This window comes from Echinops telfairi, unplaced genomic scaffold (assembly GCF_000313985.2).
Source record: "Echinops telfairi isolate 266 unplaced genomic scaffold, ASM31398v2 ScPeMD7_7457;HRSCAF=8495, whole genome shotgun sequence".
In the NCBI taxonomy this organism is placed as follows: Eukaryota; Metazoa; Chordata; class Mammalia; order Afrosoricida; family Tenrecidae; genus Echinops; species Echinops telfairi.
The window spans coordinates 38,398,167-38,416,480 of record NW_022111357.1 but is presented as its reverse complement, the minus strand read 5'-3'; the positions used below and the strand labels follow the sequence as shown (position 1 = coordinate 38,416,480).

General features: G+C 39.6%; 1 protein-coding gene across 1 annotated transcript in view; it reads left to right on the top strand.

Annotated features, from left to right (window-relative positions):
• Positions 1 to 18,314, top strand: part of CAMTA1 (calmodulin binding transcription activator 1) — a 1,095,522-nt gene that overhangs the window by 26,076 nt on the left and 1,051,132 nt on the right. The window contains exon 3 of the mRNA XM_045299056.1: positions 1,890 to 2,008. Coding sequence (XP_045154991.1) covers positions 1,890 to 2,008 — 119 coding nt within the window. The remainder of the gene's footprint in view (positions 1 to 1,889; positions 2,009 to 18,314) is intronic.

Genomic DNA, 18,314 nt, shown 5'->3' with positions numbered 1-18,314 from the left:
AAAAATGAGAATAAAACTGCATAGGAAAAGAGAAAAAGGGGGAGGTAAAAGCTCATGTGATTTGGTATCTGTGCTTTAAAGTTTTATGGCCCGTGGTACCTTCCTTGGGAGGATGAAGTGCAGGGAGCATACATCATCAGCACATAAAATCACAAAGGTTTATAGTGTGTAATTAATATAGAACTTTTTCTTAGTTGAACTGTATCCTTTTGCTTTTATAGTAATATTTTTGAAAAACTTAATCCTATTTATGCTATTAAATTTAAATTTTGGATTCTTGAGAGCAGTTTTTAAGTTTTCCAAGTATTTATACTGCTTATAGAAATATGGGATGGGTGATAAAATTCAATTGGTGTGGTAGTTCATGGACCAAAAAGAATTTAGTATGCTAAAACTCTATTAAGTTCATCCCTTTAAAATATTTCTATATGATGTAGTAAATTTTTTTGGACTTTATTTCTGTGCCCACTATTTTCCTTGGAAATAAATTAGTTAATCAGGTGCAGATTCTTGGGAGAGGACTTTATTTGTAATTTTAGAAAATAATTATTTTTTGTTTCTCATATGTTGAAAAACAAGACTGCTATATGAGATTGCAATAAATAACTGGAAAATAAATTAATGTATATCACTCTTAATATTACTAATGCCTGTACATTTGTATAAAATTGTTGAATTATAAGGCATTTTAAGTTACTGATAGTAGATTTTATAGAGCTTTGTGTTTGGGAGAGATTTAGAGATAATCTAGTTCTTGACAGGAAACCTGAAAATAGTAAGCTTACCCAAGGTCACACATTAGAAGATAGCAGAGTTGGATCTGAGTTTTGAACTCTTGACTCTTTGAGTTCATAGTTTTGTTTTAATGCTTTATTACTACCTAGATAAGTCGAATTAATGGTGATTCATTGTAACAAGTTAAGCCTTTAATGATTTAATGTGTGGCTCCATAGTTCTTAGTTATGCACAACACTCTTTAGATGTTGGAGTTTCTATTCAACATAAGAGTAATTGGGAGTAGGTAATTTGAAACTCTGACCTGAATGTGCAAAAAGTGGCAAGAATTTTGCGCCAGACAAAGGGGCTGTATGATAGGAAAGAAATAAGAAATGCACATTTAGCATTATGTGAAGGAAATGATCTCCTCAAGAAAGTAGATTGATTATTAAGGTAGTCAGGAGTACCACCTAGTCTGAAAGTAATTAACTTTTCCCTAACTCATTTAGAAGAGTTACATTTTGATGAAATACATTAATTATATAGATATGTATATGCAAATCAAGTTAATTAAAATGATATGTCTTTAGATTTAGACTAGAAAGGCCAGCTTCCACATTACCTGGGTAGGTAACTGCAAAATTAAATCTCTTACAGTTATAAGATTTGTGATTTGCTTTTGAAATGACAAATGTCATTTATATTCTAGGAGATGAAGTAGTATTAGTTAAGGAATACAATCTGATCCTGTATATTATTACAGTGCTTCTCACTTCAAAAACTTAAAAACGTTTTTCAACTAGCTAAAAGTTTTCTGGGTTTTGTGAGGTTAAGGATTTTTTTTTAGGGTGGTGGTGTATGCAATTTTTATATGCTTCATGAAAACATGAGGACGATTCTTTAATGTCCTGATTCTGAGCAGGTCCTGGATATTCCCTCTTCACTAGCTCACAGGGAGCAAAAAGCTCAGCCATCCTGTAGTACTCCTTGACCAGACAGATTCCTGCTCCCTGCACCTGGTAGAGGCGTAAATCAGTCTCGTTACGAAGGAGCAGTCGTGGAGTCTTCTGATGCTCTGGGTCTCACAATGACTAGACTGCACTGCTGTTTCTGACTTTGCCACTGTATTTAAATGGAGGTTGTCGCTGACTGTATCGTTTTCTTTTTTATAGATGATCATGGGAACAGCAATAGTAGTCATGTAAAAATCTTTTTACCGAAAAAGCTGCTGGAATGTCTGCCGAAATGTTCAAGTTTACCAAAAGAGAGGCACCGCTGGAACACTAATGAGGTATATACATTTCTGTTTCTAAGGGTGTGCTTTGTAAAAGGCAAGCATGTTAGGTCATTTTGTAGAGTATTGCTTTATATTAGGTCTAAATGAAAAATACTGAACATGGGAACAGTGTTTGAGGAGGACATTTAATCTGGAATGACAGATACCAATATGCTTCTTGAACTTCCTTTAATCTGGTTGGCTTGCCGTTGAAAAGAAAAAAAAAAGCATAAAACATGCATGCTAACCTACTAAAGTAGCATGAGTTTTATGTGTGTGTGTTTCCTTGCTTCTTGGTGTCTCTGAGGTGTGATTAATTCTGTCGGCATCTCAGGTAGACATTAGTCCGTATGTGGTTATGAATTAATAAAAGTAGAGCCCAATATTCCAGAGACTACGGCAGTACCTTCACCATGTGACCTTCTGCAGCTGTGGGAAGGGCGGGCTTCTTAACAGCATTTAGGCCTCTGATGAAGGAACTTTGCTTGAAAAATTAACTGGTTTACCTTCATAATAGGAAATTTTATTAAGAACAAAGGCTGAATAGTAGATTATCTATTTGGCCAACAGAAAGTAGATTGATGAAGCAGAATTAATAAAAGCTTGTCTTCTTGGTTGCTTGGATGTTTCCTTTTTGGGGGTTTAAATTTTAATCTAAGAGTGTTTATTAGAGGTGGATTGCCTTGTCATCCTTTTTATTTTGATATCTGAGCATGTCATTTTAGGGTAATAGGTGTTTAGTGTGGTGATAAGAATGGGGGCTGTAACATTAGTGTGGGAATTATATTCTTCTAGTTCAAATGATTGAGCTGACTGGCATTATAAAATTGGTCTAAACTGATTGGTGTTGCTTGTTCATTTACTTCCAAGTTAAGTTAAATATAGCCCCCTGCCCTTCATTGGACACTCAGTTTTGTTAAAAGACACATGTTAGTGCTGCCTATATCCCTTTGAAGAAATACTCTTTTGCTCTTACCTTCCTGACTAAGAATGCTTTTGTTTTGAGTTGTAAATGGCTCTAGTGAATCAGTCTTTTTCACTTAGCAGTTTGCAGATTCAAGTATTCATTAGCATCACATAGCTTTGTCACTTTATTTGTCTCAACTGATTTAAATTGCTTAAAGGTATGTCCTTTTGGTTATTTGCATAAATTGTATTTTTCCCCTCAGAAGTTTCTCCTTTGACAAACAACTTAGAGGCCTGTTATTATTATTAACTATTTCAAACATTTGAGGCTGGAAAACAAAGCAAATGTGCTGAAAATTAGCCTTAATTATATAGGTGATTGCTCTTTTACCAAAACTGTAGAACTTGGAAGCTACTCACTACTTTACAACTTAGCCATCAATTATTTAGAAACAGAATGTTTGATAGTGTTCCCTGAAACATGGTTTTGATTCCATTATTACTAGACATTGGTTCTAGTTTATTTATAAATACAGCAAACTACTTAATACTTAGGCATTCTTTCACGATTGTATTATATCAAATTGACAGTAATTTGAAACCATTTAAAAGTGATAATTGAAGCCAGAAATTATTTAACAAATTTAAACCAGTGATTGTAGAGTGTCTTAAGTTGGATGGAACAGTGTCAGAGGTTTAGATGGTTGATTATTCAGATCAGTGGTTTCAAAACTTTTTTAAAAATTTGGGCACAGCCCTTTATCTTTCACATACTTACTATTGCTACCTCTAAATTATGTGCACGTTCCTCTACTAATCTGTTCATACATTATAGAGTGCCCAAGGTCAGAAACAGCAAAGTCAGAAATGCAATCGCAGGGGAGATTTAGAGAAAAAGAAGTTGTTCTGTTTCTTCGTAGAACCTCAGGCCACGCTCTTTCCTGGAGATCAGGACAGAGTGTTCCTTAAGTCTACGTGTCTAGACTAAAATGCTCCCATATCTCTTAATGGTGAAATGTGAAATTGGGAAGGGGCAGGGGTGTCTAGGTGTGGAAATGAGCACTATTTTACATAGTCACAGTTGTTCAGAGTAGTGAAGGACAGGAGTGTACACACCTAAGGCTGGTGGCAACTGGAGGTAAGGTAGCGCAGCTGACCTAGGTGAAGCTGTGCAGTGTTGTCACTACAGCCACGCAGTCGTTGAGTAACGTGCCAGCTCAAGAAAACCCTTCTGATAGAACTGGATTGAAAGGTTGGGTCCTATTTCTGTGTCCAGGACATTGTCCCCAGCCCCCTCACAATTTCTTTTATCTGGATTTAGGGACACTAGGAGACTCTTAAGTATGGCAGCAGAAAACTTAGATCAGGAGTTGTTAATTTTGCTGCATTTTCTGGGTGATGGTAAACTGTCATTGCTCTTTTCCTTAACTGGTTTGTGTACTTGGAGGAGCAGCATAATCATTTGCTTCTTTGACTTAACTACATATTGGCACTTTTTTGTATTTTTCATTCAGCCGTTCTTCATGTTGGCATTAAAACTCGACTCTACCTCAGTGGGTTTGTCTCTCTCTGGAGCTCTGGTCTTGTATGAGGCAAAGTCATGGTTAGTAAAAATTGCCTATGAAACCCCTCAAATTGCTTATAAAGCAATGCCAACATTAAAAGCCTGTTTTCCTCCAAGAGTTAGAATAGTATGCTGTCTTTGGTTGAAGACCATATGAAACAATCGGCTTGTATTTAGAAGCTATGTTGTACAAAACCCACTTCTTTTGAAATTGTTCTCACGGGGACAAGATGCTTACCCTGGGAGAGGCATGTGGGGAGGAGAGCAGCCAAGAGAGCAGCAGATTGCTGTTTTCCATCTCTCTCCGTGCTGAGCATATGTTCCTATGAGTGGACTGGCAGCCTGGGTGGCCTGCATGATTTTAACTGTCGTCTTTCTCTGTGTCTTGTACTCTCGGTCCCTCTGCTGTGCTGTATGGTTGAGTTCTGGGGTATAGTATGACTCTGCTATGGTTGGGAGGAATTCCTGTACTCCGAGTTATGCTCAAGTATTTGAGAAAACCCACCCTGTGTGTGTCTGAGTTGGAATGTACTTGTCTTGCTCAGAAAAGGAGAGAGTGATTGTGCTCATCCAGATGATGCCATTTATTGAGCAACTGTTGTTTTCTAGGTTCTTTGGGTCCGTTTTTAGCACAATTTTCATTGTACAATAAGATCATAAAGTGAAGGTGTGCATTTAGAAAGCAGTTGAATCAGTTGGCCCAGATAGCACCCTTGATAGAGCCTCTTTCCGTCTGAGCTTAGGTTCTTCTGTGTGACTGACTGGTTCTCAGGGACTTTCATTCTGTTGTATTCTCTAGGCTTAATCAAAGACCTGAAATGCTAAACCATAGTAGTATACTCAGCAAAATCATTATGTAATTTAGATTTGGATTTTAAAAAGTTAATATAGTTAAGTTATATGGGTTCATGTGCAAATGCTGGGTGAAACAGAAATTACCAAAGGAAAGATACAGGGAGGGCTTAGTTAACTTATTTATTTATTTTTAAATCATTTTATTGGGGGCTCGTACAGTTCTTATCACAATCCACACATACATCCATTGTGTCCAGCACATTTGCATATTTGTTGCCATCATCATTCTCAAAACATTTGCTTTCTACTTGAGCCCTTAATATCAGCTCCTCATTTTTCCCCTCCCTCCCTGCTGCCCCTCCCTCGTGAACCCTTGATAATTTATAGATTATTTTTATTTTGTCATATCTTACATTGTCTGACGTCTCCCTTCACTCACTTTTCTGTTGTCCATCCCCTAGGAAGGAGGTTCTATGTAGATCCTTGTAATTATAACTTAGTTTTAATGTTTTGTAATTCATTAGAAGATGTAAAAATCGTCCACCTTTCTTGGCAGTTGTAAAGTCAGTTAAATACTACATCTAAAAACAAATCAGTTTTAAAATATGCTTCTCGACCACCAACACCCTTCCTTAGATTTTGAAGACAGTGAAAGTAAAGATGATGGCGAGGAAGACAACAATAATACTAACAGCATACATTTTATTGAGCATATACCGTATTCAAGGCACTGTTGAGATCTTTCCATGACTAATGTGATGCAATCTTTGAACTAACTGGATAAAGTAGGTTATTTGATCAGATGAAAAGACTTAAGCTGCGAAGAATGTAGCCTGTGACAGGCAGACAGAGTATGTGTTGGGACACAGGGCCTTTGGCCCAGCTCTCTGGATTCAGAGCCCACATTGCTTGCATTTTCAAGTATTACATAGAAGCCCAATGTATTTTTGCAGGATGCTATTTTAAAAGTAGCAAGCACTCATTTGTTAGGGAAGTAGTTTTGCATTATAATTGTGGACACTAAAAGGATTTTCCGGGCTCTGAATAATGAGGCAAGTATGTTAAAAGTTGGACTGTTGGAACTGTGTTACCACCCTTACTATGCCTCAAGGGCTAGACTGACTGTTCTCTGCAGCGCAGGGGAGAAAGAATAGATTAGCAGCACATTCGAGAAAGGACCAAGTTATTTCATAATCAGTTTAGTATTCACATCTTCATTAGGTGAACTATTATAAGGTTTCTGCATTTTAAGTTAACATTTTTAAGGCCCAGAGCCAGAAATAATTATGCTAATGCAACTTTCTGATTGCACAAATGACTACTTCATAATTACACATATTAGTGCTCCATATATGTTGTCCAGACTAAAATTTCTTTTGTTTAGTCATTAATTAGCTTTAGCTGTTTGACTTAAAATATAACTACTGCAGTCCCCAGTCTCCGGATCTAGATTTCAAATGGCAGGCTTCCAAAGGCAAACTAATGCAGCACCATCAACCTTTCATAATGAAAATGCGTTCCCCAAACATGTTCAAATCACTTTTTTGTGTGCTACTGTTTTTGAACTATTAATGTTCTTTCTGTTGTTTTTTCCCCCTCTAAGACAGAGTTCCTGTAGAGTAAGCAAATAAAAGAGAATTCTAGTTTTTTATGGTCTTAAAGTTGCAATAAATGTTTTTAGGTGGTGGTGGCTTTGGACGTTTTTGTATTAAATGCGTGTTTTAATAGTAAAACCATCTATGCAGAGAGCAGTAGAGATATTGATGGATACATTCTAAGCCACACCAAAAACCCTGAAGAAAGAGAACCCGAGTATTAAAAACAGTTGTCATAGAGTGTAGTCCCTCTGTGTCAGAGTAGAAGTGTTCTCCATTGGGTTCTCCGTGGTTGATTTTTCACAGGTGTGTTAGTCTGGGTTGACTAGAAAACAAATTCATAGACACTTGTGTATAAGAAAGTGCTTTATATCAAAGAATAATTGTATATTAAGAAAACATCCCAGCCCAGATCAAGTCCATAAGTCATGTATTAGCCCATATGTCTGATACCAACCTATAAATTCCTCTTTAGACTCTCATACAACACATGCAATGACGCTGAATGCAGGAAGATCACAGGCCAGTGGGTGGAAAGTCTTGTGGATCCAGTGGCAGTGGAAGCATCTCTGGCAGGGGTCTCCACGTGGCTTCTTCAGCTACAGGGTTCTAGCGTAGTTCCATGTGTTTTGTCTGCAGGCATGTCTCGCAGGGAGTGTGTTGTGTGCCCTGCCTCCAGTGAGTTATTTTATCTCCTTAGCGCCTCCAGATGAGGTCATCAAGCTGCAATCTGATTGATAGGCAGAATTTCACCCTTTCACTCTAAGTCTCAAATTGACAACAGATTATGTAACTACCACAAGTAATGACCAGCTCTTTATTTTGAGACACCTCCGGGTGGCTGTGAATCTTTCCAGGACTCCATGGTGCTTTTTAAAGGAGGATTACCCTTTTAAATTCTGAATACTTTTTTTTTTTTTTTGACTTTGTATGTCTACATAAGAGAAATGGACTTTTAAGACTGGGGGAATTATTATGTTTCAATTATTTTGTTTTAATAAGCTACCTTATTTTTAGATAAAATTTAAAAAGTCAGTTAGACTATATAGGCATATGGCTCTTGAGTGGTTTTCTGTTACCAGTTTTTTCTTTGCATAACTTAGAAAGTGAGAGAGAGAGCGCGCTATAATTGCATCAGTGGTTGGCTTTGTTAATATGTGTGTATGTTACCTATTTGAAATATGCACATTTTTCAAGGATCATTTAGGACCCTACAAACATCTCACATATGAGCTATGGGGAAAAGCATCAGTGGTCTAATTATAAAGGGCTACAAGGTGGGCATTTCAAACCCACTCACAGCCCCACTGGAGAGTAAGACTGTCTGCTCTCATAAGGACAATCTTAGAAACCCTAGCAAAGATAGTTACGAGACAGAATTGACTTTATAGCAGTGGGCTTTTTTGTTTGTTTTTGTTTTTAAGTGAGATACTTTTGCCTTGATGGTGCAGAAAGTTAGTTAATCTTAAAGTAGAGCTTTGTTTTGTTTTATTTCTGGTAGTTCTAATGGTTTGCTACAGAGTCCTGGTGGGTTACACATTAGGTCAGAACTACCAGCCGCTTCTCAGGAGAAAGATGAGGCTTTCTGTTCCTGTAAAGATTTAACAGCTTTGGAAAATGGAAGGAGGTGGTTCTCTTCTGTCCTGTGTTGGAATGAGTCAGAATTGACCCAGTCAGTGGCAGTGAGTTGGCTAAGGAATGGTTTGAAAAGGTTCTCTTATTATTCTGAGTCTGGGGAGGGTTCTTCTGGTTAGATTGAAAATATACAAATGCAGTTAGGAACAGCAACAAAGACAATGCAGTTTTAAGAATGACTCCATTTGATTTTTGACCACAGTAAGATACTTAATTCCAAGTTAAATATGATGATGGTTTTATAGCAAGTGGGTTAAATATGAGTTCTCTGTGCTACTCTGATACCAGAATCCAAGTTAGCACATCTGTTTATCAGACTGCATGACTGGTTGCAGTTGTAGGTTGGATGCACTGGAATGAGGGGAGTAGTGGTCTTTCTGCATCTGTGGGAGAAGACAGGTGAAGAGAGATCTGCGAGGGGCATCAAATAGCTTGTAGAAAATGAAGAGTTTTTCATTGAGCTTTTTGATTCCCCCTGATTGACTCCACAGGAGGATGGGAGAAACAAATTGAACCTGCATAGAATAGAGTTTGAATAAGATATTCCTGGAAGACAATGCCAGGGGACCTACCTTAGTGTTAACCTCAACGATTTTTATTATATAATACTACTTCACTATACTGTAGCACATAAGAAGTACCTGGCCCCCCATATCAGTGTTCAGAAAAATATTTGTTGACTGAAGTATATAAACTCAGTGGAAGTTTCTTTTCTTGGAGTTCATGTGCAAGTATATGAGGGGTTCCCCCCAAAACCCAGAATTGTGCTGGGTGGAGTGGAGCTTTGTAGCACGCATTTTTCCTGCTAGGTGAGCCTCAAGCAACTCGTTCTGAGTTAAGTGCACCCAGTGGTGTCCCCTGGGAAGATTCTCTGTGGTCACACTGAATTTTTTTGTAAAAGCTATTTCACTGGAACCTTGTTTTTTTGTGATGGCTCATTTAAGAGAACAATGTGCAGCTGTGGCATTTTGTTTCTTGCTCGGAAAGAATGCCACAGGAACTATTGTGATATTTAACACAGCTTACAAGGACATCAGTATGGGAAATACTTAAGTGTGCAAGTGGTTTTCTCGTTTCAAAAAAGGTGAAATGTTGATTGATGACAAACCTTGTTCTGGACTTCCATCAACTTCCCGAATGGATGAAAATGTCTACTTATAGTACATTTGGAGTTCATTCCACCAGGTCAGACTGTTAATCAAGCTTTCTATTAAGAGGTTCTGAAAAGATTGTGTAATAGTGTGTGACAAAAAAGGCCTGATTGTGGCAAATGAGGGACTGGTTTTGCCACCATGATGATGCACCTGCTCACACAGCCATCTCAGTGCACCAGTTTTTGGCAAAAACCAGCTTGCCTCTCTTGCCTCCCACACTGTACTCACCTGAACTCGCTCTGTGCGACGGGGACATGAAAGGACAGCTATTTGACCGTGTAAAAGAGGTGAAGAAAAAAAACGAGTGGGGTGGTAGTGGTGGGTGGTGGTAGTGCTGTTAGCCATCCAAAAAGATGAGTGTGAAAACTGTGTCCAAGAATGAAACCGCAGATTTGACAAATGTATTAAGTGTAATGGAGAGTATTTGGAAGGTGCTAAGGTTGTTTTGTAAAAAAATTTAAATACATATCTGGGGAGGGAGGGGCGGCGGGATTCTGTGGGGTTTTTTTTGGTACCCCCTCGTAAAACACAATATAATAGTAACGATAATCTAATACATATATAGGAGCTGTAAAAATAATAAAATTTGTATTAATGACGTTAGTTAATGGTGTTAGATGATGTTTTACCAAAGTTAAGTGGTCTCTTTAGAGTAGACACTTTTGACTGTGGCATGTGACATTATTATTAGCATTGCAATTATCTAGGGTGGGGGTAGGCCCATCCTCTTTGAAATAATTCAGAAGTGATGTTTGCACCGCAGGCATAATATCATAGGCATTAGCACATCTATCAGTCTTAGTTCATTCTTAAGCTATTTGAGAATAATTTACATGATACCAGTAGGTAACAAGACAGCTGTAAACACAAACTTGAGCAATGAATTTGTGTTTAACAATATATTGTTAAAATAACAATATATATTTAAAATAGGGTATGAAGGTAATAATTTATTGGGAGCCCATGGGCTTCTTGTAATAATTCCGCAGAGCTCAAGTTAAGAAATGCTAATACAGATAGCAACATTCAGAAGCAAATTCAAGTCTTGGTTCTGTCACTAGCATTACGTCTTAAGTAAGTTGTACGTTTTGGTGTTAGGTGGGTGTGCTAAGTAACTTTAAAGCTTGTCTTAAAGTCTTGTTCTCTAGTTTGGGAGGCTAGGCTAGAGTATTATTGTCGCTTTCAGAAACATAGGACCTCCCAGGTGGATTTGGGCCCAGATGGGAGTTTATTTATTTTTACTACTAATTATTCTTTGTGTCAAATCCTATTTTATTTTTAAAGTGTACACAGCTCAGTGGTTTTTAATATGGTCACAAAGTTGTGTAATCACCACTGTCTAATTCCAGAACTTTTTTATGTCTTCACCAGATTGGGGATTTTATATCCCTAAGGGGTCTTACGGTTTCCTGGAGCCCTGGTGGTACTCTGGTTAAAGCATTCGCTTGCTAATCAATCATTGGGCTATGTAAACCCACCAGCTGCTCCTTGGAAGAAGGATGTGGCAGTCTGCTCTGTAAAGGTTTTGATAAGCTTGGAAACCCTTTGGAGAAGATCTGCCCTATGGAGTTCTCCTCTGCCTTACAGGCTTGCTGTCAGTTGGAATTGACTGGACAACAGTGATTTTTGAGGTTTCTTTGTTACTTTCTTGCAAAATTCTACACCTGTCTAGCGCTGGGGTTAAATGTGGAAAGATTGTTATTTTGCTCAGCTCTTAATGGCTTGTTTAAACAGATCAACTCAACAGCTCCCTGCCATCCAGTCGATTCCTACTCATTTCGCAACCCTTACAGAAGCAGGGTAGAACTGCTGGTGGTTTCTGAGACTGTCACTTCAAGGGGAAGAGAAACACTGCATCTTTCTCCAGAGGAGCACCTGGTGGTTTCAAATGGCTAACCTTGCTGTTAGCAGCCCAGTGTATAACCCACGACGCCACCAGGGCACCTTTTAAACAATTGTTTTCCCTGGTGGCATAGTGGTTATATTTTGGGCTGTTACTGTGGGATATGCAGTTCGAAACCTTCAGCCAGCCGCTCCGAGGGTGCAGATGAGGCTTTCTATTCCCATCAAACGTTAAAGTTTTGGAAACCCTTCTCTTGGAGGGTCACTAGAGTCAGTTGATGGAGAGAGGGTGAAAATAGGGTTCCGGTTCTAAGATGAGTGAAGAGTGCTTGAATAATGTTTCTAATGACAGTCAAACTCTTTGTATTGTGTGGGCTTTGGGTGGTGGTGACTTTCCATCCAAGAGAAGCTTAGCTGTGTTGAAAGGACAGCTGAGAAGGAAAAGGGAAGAGCACAGCATAGTGTGGCTTCAACGTGGTAGTCTTCACGTTCATGCAGACATCAGAACCATCGTGAGGCCTTACTATGTAGGCAGTCCCTGGGTTGGGAACGTCGTCCAACTTAATGTGGTAACATGCATCAAAACAGTATTATATTAACATCTGGTAGTGCGCTATATTATAAGACAGACACTGAGGCAAAGGATTTGACAATCTGCTTCTGTGGAGATTACAGCCTTGGAAAGCAACCCCTTGGGGGCAGTCCTACTCTAACCTATAGGGCAGCGGTTCTCAATCTGTGGGTCCGAGGCACCTTTGGGGGGTCGAATCACCCTTTCAGAGGGGTCACCTAAGACCATCGGGAAACACATATTTCCGATGGTCTTAGGAACTGAGACACCGCTCCTCTATCGGTCTCCAGGTGGGTCCACCCACATGCAGATACGCCCACCTACGAGTACCCAGCGTAAAGACGGTTACCCATGCTACACCATGCTTCAAGACAACATTTCATTTATTTGTAATTAGAAATAAATCTTTCACTCACCATGCTTTAATTATGTTCATTTTATAACAATGAAAATACATCCTGCCTATCAGATATTATGATTCATAACAGTAGCAAAATTACAGTGATGAAGTAGCAATGAAATTAATTTTATGGTTGGGGGGGTCACCACAACACGAGGTATTAAAGAGTCACGGCATTAGGAAGGTTGAGAACCACTGCTTGAGTCAGAATCAACTCCACAGCAATAGGGTATTTGTGTTTTAAAAGACAAACATTTGAATAACTGACTTTATATACTAACCAGACCTAGCTGTTTCGATTTATGTACAAAATTGACTTAAAGATTTAGGAACGGAACTAGTTCTTAGTCTAGGGACTGCCTGTAAAATAGGTGACTGAGCTCCTTCTACATAATTTCTGACTCTGTGGATCTGGGCTGGGGGTCTGATAATTTGCATTTCTGATAAGTTTCTATGTGAGAGCCATTTAGATGAGTAATTATAACCTTCTGGAAGTATATTCCAATTATCTTCTCCACAGCCTTCTTTTGCAGCCTTGCTATCCTCATATTACTCGTGTACAGGGATTGTGTTTTGCAGATAGCTTTTTTTAAACAAAAACAAATTGTAAATTTGTGGCAACCTTGTGTTGAACCAAGTCTCAGTGCCATTTTTTCAGCAGCATGTGCTCATCTCGTGTCTTTGTGCCCTATTTTGGTAGTTCTCATGATATTTCAAACTTTTTCATCATGTTTTTGCACACTTAAGAGGCTACAGTGTAATATAAACAAGTTTTATGTGCACCAGTGGGTAAAAGGCATGGGGCCATATCTGATGGCCTCTGGCTAAAGAAGGGAGTAGGAGAACTCCTTTACACATTAGCAAAGGCTGATTGCCACAAGGCAGAGGTCAGGAATACCTCACCCTTCCATCTTTCTTTTCCCTGTGCCAACACCATCCTTTCCTCCCACCACAGTCTTTCACTAATTTTTGCAGTGACCACACAGAACTCACAGACAGTGCTCATAATTATAAGGGTTTATTAAGGAAGTTAACAGGTGATCACAAAACACCAAGGATATAGTCTTTGGTTCGTAGAGTCACCCCTCTTCAGCCAGCTGCTAAGCTCTATCACTCTATAGTCTTCAGCCTTTCCGATATGTGGTCCCGTTTCTGTCCTTGGGCCTGGAAGCCCATGGTTTCAGCACTGCTGCTTCCCTGCTGTGGTGCCCTTGCTCTTGGTGTGGCCTGGCCTCTCTCACATCTACCTCAGGCAGGTATCGCAGAAGAACAAACCTTGCTGGCAGTTCTTCCTTTTGGATTGCCCTGGAAATTTTATATGTTCCTTCTCAGATACTTGTATACACAGGGGAAATGGCAAGGAAAACTGACTAGTCCCCCTTAGTTTCACACACTCCATTTGCCTGGCCCTACCCAGTCAATAGGTGGGAGTTACAGAGATATGGATAGAAGAACCATTTTAAGACATTTTACTTCACTACAACTAAAAAACCCAAGCTAAATTCACCACCATCAGGTTGATGCTACTCATAGCAACCCTGTAGGACAGGGTAGAACTGCCCCTGTGGGTTTTCGAAACTAACTCTTTACAGGAGTAGATGGTCTTTCTCCCTCAGAGTGACTCGTGGTTTTGAACTGTTGACTTGTGGTTAGCAACCGAACATGTAAGCACTTTGCCACCAGGAAGCTAAAATAGTGACTTGCATTATTGCAGTGGTCTGGAATGGAACCTGCAATATCTCGAGGTCTGCCTGTGTTTTGTTGTACTTTGACTTTATGGAATACCATTGAACTTTCTAAGAGTCATTTTCTCATGTCTCTTAAACTACTGAGTTGTAGACTTTAAATCAGCCAGTGTAGGGATGATTAATAGTAAGTCAAATAAACTTCCAAGCTGGACCCAAACCTGGAACTCCTGTACTCTCAAAGTGTATAGAAGTCAGGAAATGCAAAGCACTTTGCGTTTATCCAGAAAATCTGTTAAAGTCTTGGCATATAAGCAAAAACCCAGGCATTGTCTTTTAATCTTTATAACTTCTAGCAAACCAATAGGACGGAGTAGAACTGCCCCATGAAGTTTCCAAAGCTCTAATGTGTACAGAGGCAGACCACCACATCTTTCTCCAGCAGAGCTGCTGATGGATTTGCATGCCGACCCTTTAGGTAACCACTACACAGTGTGGGCTCTTTCTTGGCATGTCGGAAGCCCTTGTTAAACCTGGTGGCAGTACTGTGGCTGTGGGGAGGCGTATTCTAGTAGTTTAGGTATCTTTTGAAGAGGTAGCATGAAGCATAGTCTCCACACCCTCCTCCTCTTCTCCATTTGACCCAGTTAAAAAAACCAGAACCCTAAAGCCAAACGTCATCATCTACCTATCTGCCTATCCACCTTTCATTCATTTTGAATAGCTACCTACCAAGTGTTTCTAATGATATATTCTGTGATCTTGGTAATTGTGAAGTTCCATTGAAGTTCCATTGAAGTTTTTAGAATAAATTCCTAAAAGTAACCCGTGTTTTTTCAGCCCCAATGCTTTAGAAAGTTGGAAAAACTGATGGGGGTGCAGGGGGGGGAGATCTGTTATAGATAGATGAAAAACCACCTACACGGTGACTGACAAAATACATGTGTGTGCATGGGAGTGTTTCCTCTGGAAGGAAGAAAGAGCATATGGGCAGGATGCATGGATTCCATGAGGTTTTCTGATAGGTCTGGTGAGGGATGTAGAGTTGAAGTGAATGTAAAGTTTAATGAACCTGGAATTTACATTTGGGGAGAAATGAGGAAACTGAGAAGCTTTAGCTCTGGAGAATTGGATTTGATGGAACAGGGTGGGTGTTCATGCACTCAGGTAGGGTGGTTTCTGGTAGAACCAAGGTATAATTCTAAGGCAAGGCTCATTTAGCCCTAAGCTCATTTTATTCTGATTTCAAGGGACTAAAAGATGGAGGGGCTAGGGGTGCAAAGAGGTTCCTGTGACCAAGAAACTAGAAAGCTGAAAAGCAGCTCAACCTTGGCTGGAAAATGTAGCTGTTTCCCCCTAAAGTCAGAAGCAGTAGGTGGCCAGAGGGGCCAGGAGATAGGGCATGCATAGAACGGGTGACCCTGAAACCCAAGCCCAACCCCTTTGAAAAAGAGGGGCTATCATTCTTTGTGTAGCTCATATCCTGAAGCAGCTCTTTTTTTAAATAGGTCAGTGTGGTAGCACTGCAGGGAAGGTGGGAAAATCTAAGCACAGCAGGTCAAGAACAGCCCTCCCTCCCAGGGTGCTGTTGGGAGGGGCAGGGGGCAGCTATTTTGAGAAGCTTGACAAGTAAGGGAGTCTTTTCCCATTGGAAGGGGATTCCTGTTGGATGGCATTCTTGTTTAGAAAATGCTACAAGGGGCCACTTTTTCAGAAAGAGGAGGAAGAAAACAAATAAATTCACTTCTGAAAAACTAAGAATTGATAAAGGGGAAATGCTGCTTGCTTCCTACTTCTGAGAAAGAGTGCATTCAAAAGGCTTTAAATGACAGTTAGTCCCTGACTTAAGCCATATTCATGTTGTGATGAACTGTACTTACTACTTTTTATTTTTTAACATCTTACCTGTTAATAATGTGTACTATATACAGGGTTACAGTGAGTCATTTGCTTATGTTATTCCCATGGCAACCCCCAAACCCGAAGATCGGATTGATCAAGAGATGGATAATAAATGAAACCTAAAACAAACACAAAACCCAAAAGTATTCAACTTGATGCCAGAACCAATTTAGGACCTGAGTCATTGATGTAGAACCCTGTCATAAGTCAAGGCTGCCCCAAAATAGAATTTGTAAGATTGAAATCAGAGTCTAGTCATTTATCCCAGCTTTTACTGACATTTTTTAAACTATGTAGAGGCAGACCCTCATTTCCTGGCATCTGAAGACCGTTGTTAATGTGAATTAAAATTTTTATTTTTGCACTGTTGAATAAAATTTAGACTTCCTAACTCTAATTAATCATTAAAGAATCATTTTTGTTAAATGCCTTAATTATTAATCTAATTTCTTATATTTAAGCACATTCCAGAATATTTAACCCATTCCTCAAGCATTTCAGAAAACTTTCTGGGTGGTGATTATGGATTTTTTATTTCATAACTGAGGATAGTGAGACATGACTGATTTGGAATTCACATTTCTCCTCATCTGCTGTGCTGTACAGTTTTCTTATTGGGATTGTGCCTTGTCTGGGTTCCCCTGTAGGCTATGAAGTTCTGAGAAGGCAGAGGTCTCGATCTGCTCTGTTCAGTTGTGGATCCTCAGAGCTTAGAACAGTTCTTGGCACATGTTGGCACTGAGTGGATAGTTATTAAATGAATGAATGGAAGAAGAATCGCTGAATGCACGTGGTTAGGTCTTCTACTCAAGTAGGCCTATCTTCAAGTGGACTTTGTCCCTGATGCTATATAGATAGAGTCTCTATGAATGAGAACTGACTTGATGGCAGGGGGCTTGGGCTCTTTTTTGGACTTCAGTGGAATTTGTTCCTGAGTTTGTTATCCTAACTTTTTCCTTGGTAGCTAGGCTAAGAAACCAAATGTATTGGAGACGAGCCAGATGTGTGCTCCCTGGGCCTAGCTGATTCCTCAAGAATGTGACCTGATCCTGGCACACCCACTCAGCTCCTTATCTCAATGTAGTAGGTCACAGTTCTGCAGGGAGTGTGTGAGGGTGAGGCAAGAAGCTAAGCTTGTCCCCTGTGGGAAGGAGGTCTTCCCATGTAAAAAGATAAAGCCTGGGGACAAGAGAACTCTCTCCCTACCCATCAACTCACAGGATAGCCAAATAGGAAGATGGACTGAGCACCCACAATCCTACATCAAGGATGAATGGTTGGCTTTTTGATCTCTCTCTCTCTCTCTCTCTCTCTCTCTCTCTCTCTCCAAATCTGACGCAGAACAACCCTATAAGGCAGTGTAGCGCAAGCTGTTCCATAGGACCTCTAAGGCTGTAAAAGATTTAGAAAAGCAGACTCCCATGGAGCACCAGTGAGTTAGAACTGCCGACCTGTTGGTTCACAGCTATTAGCTTTTAATTTTGGTTTTTCCCACGAACTTTTTGAAGTCCCTTCAGATAACTCAAAGTATCTTTTCCTCTATTGTATAAGCTCCGTGAGAAACAGGTGCCTTATTTGTCTACAACCCTCACTCTTCCAATCAGTGCCAGCTATCAAAAATCTTGATGAAGATGTAGATGATGGCATGATAAAGAATATGTTGTTGGTAACCATGATATTGTTCTCTGCACCCAGTCTCAAGGCATCAGACAAACAAGGATGTTCTCATGGAGTTTATAGAAGCAATACAAAAGTAAAGACATCGATCACAATTTCAGTGGGTGTTCAGAAGAAAGTAAACCCAGGATACTGAGGTGGGAGTACTTTCAATGGGCTGAATAAAGAAGACCTTTCCGAGGGGAATGCTGAAATTTTAATTGAGATCTAAATGATGAGATTGTTAGTTGTTTCAGGACCTAGACCTGGAGGAAGAACATTTTAAACTGATAGAATAGCAAGTCAAAGACCCTGAGGCAGAAATATACTTGGTTTAGGAACAATGAAACCTTGTTACTGGAGTCGAGAGAACTATTGGGATATTGGATCAGTGATGTAAGCGGGTCCTAAATCTTGTGGGCATAAAGATTTGGGATTTTATCCATGGGCAGTAGGAAACTTTGTTAAATGTGAACTATCATCTAGTGCAGCGGTTCTCAACCTGTGGGTCACGACCCCTTTGGCAATGAAAATAATTCCATGGTTGGGGGTTACCACAACATGAGGAACTGTATTAAAGGGTTGCCGCATTAGGAAGGTTGGGAACCACTGGTCT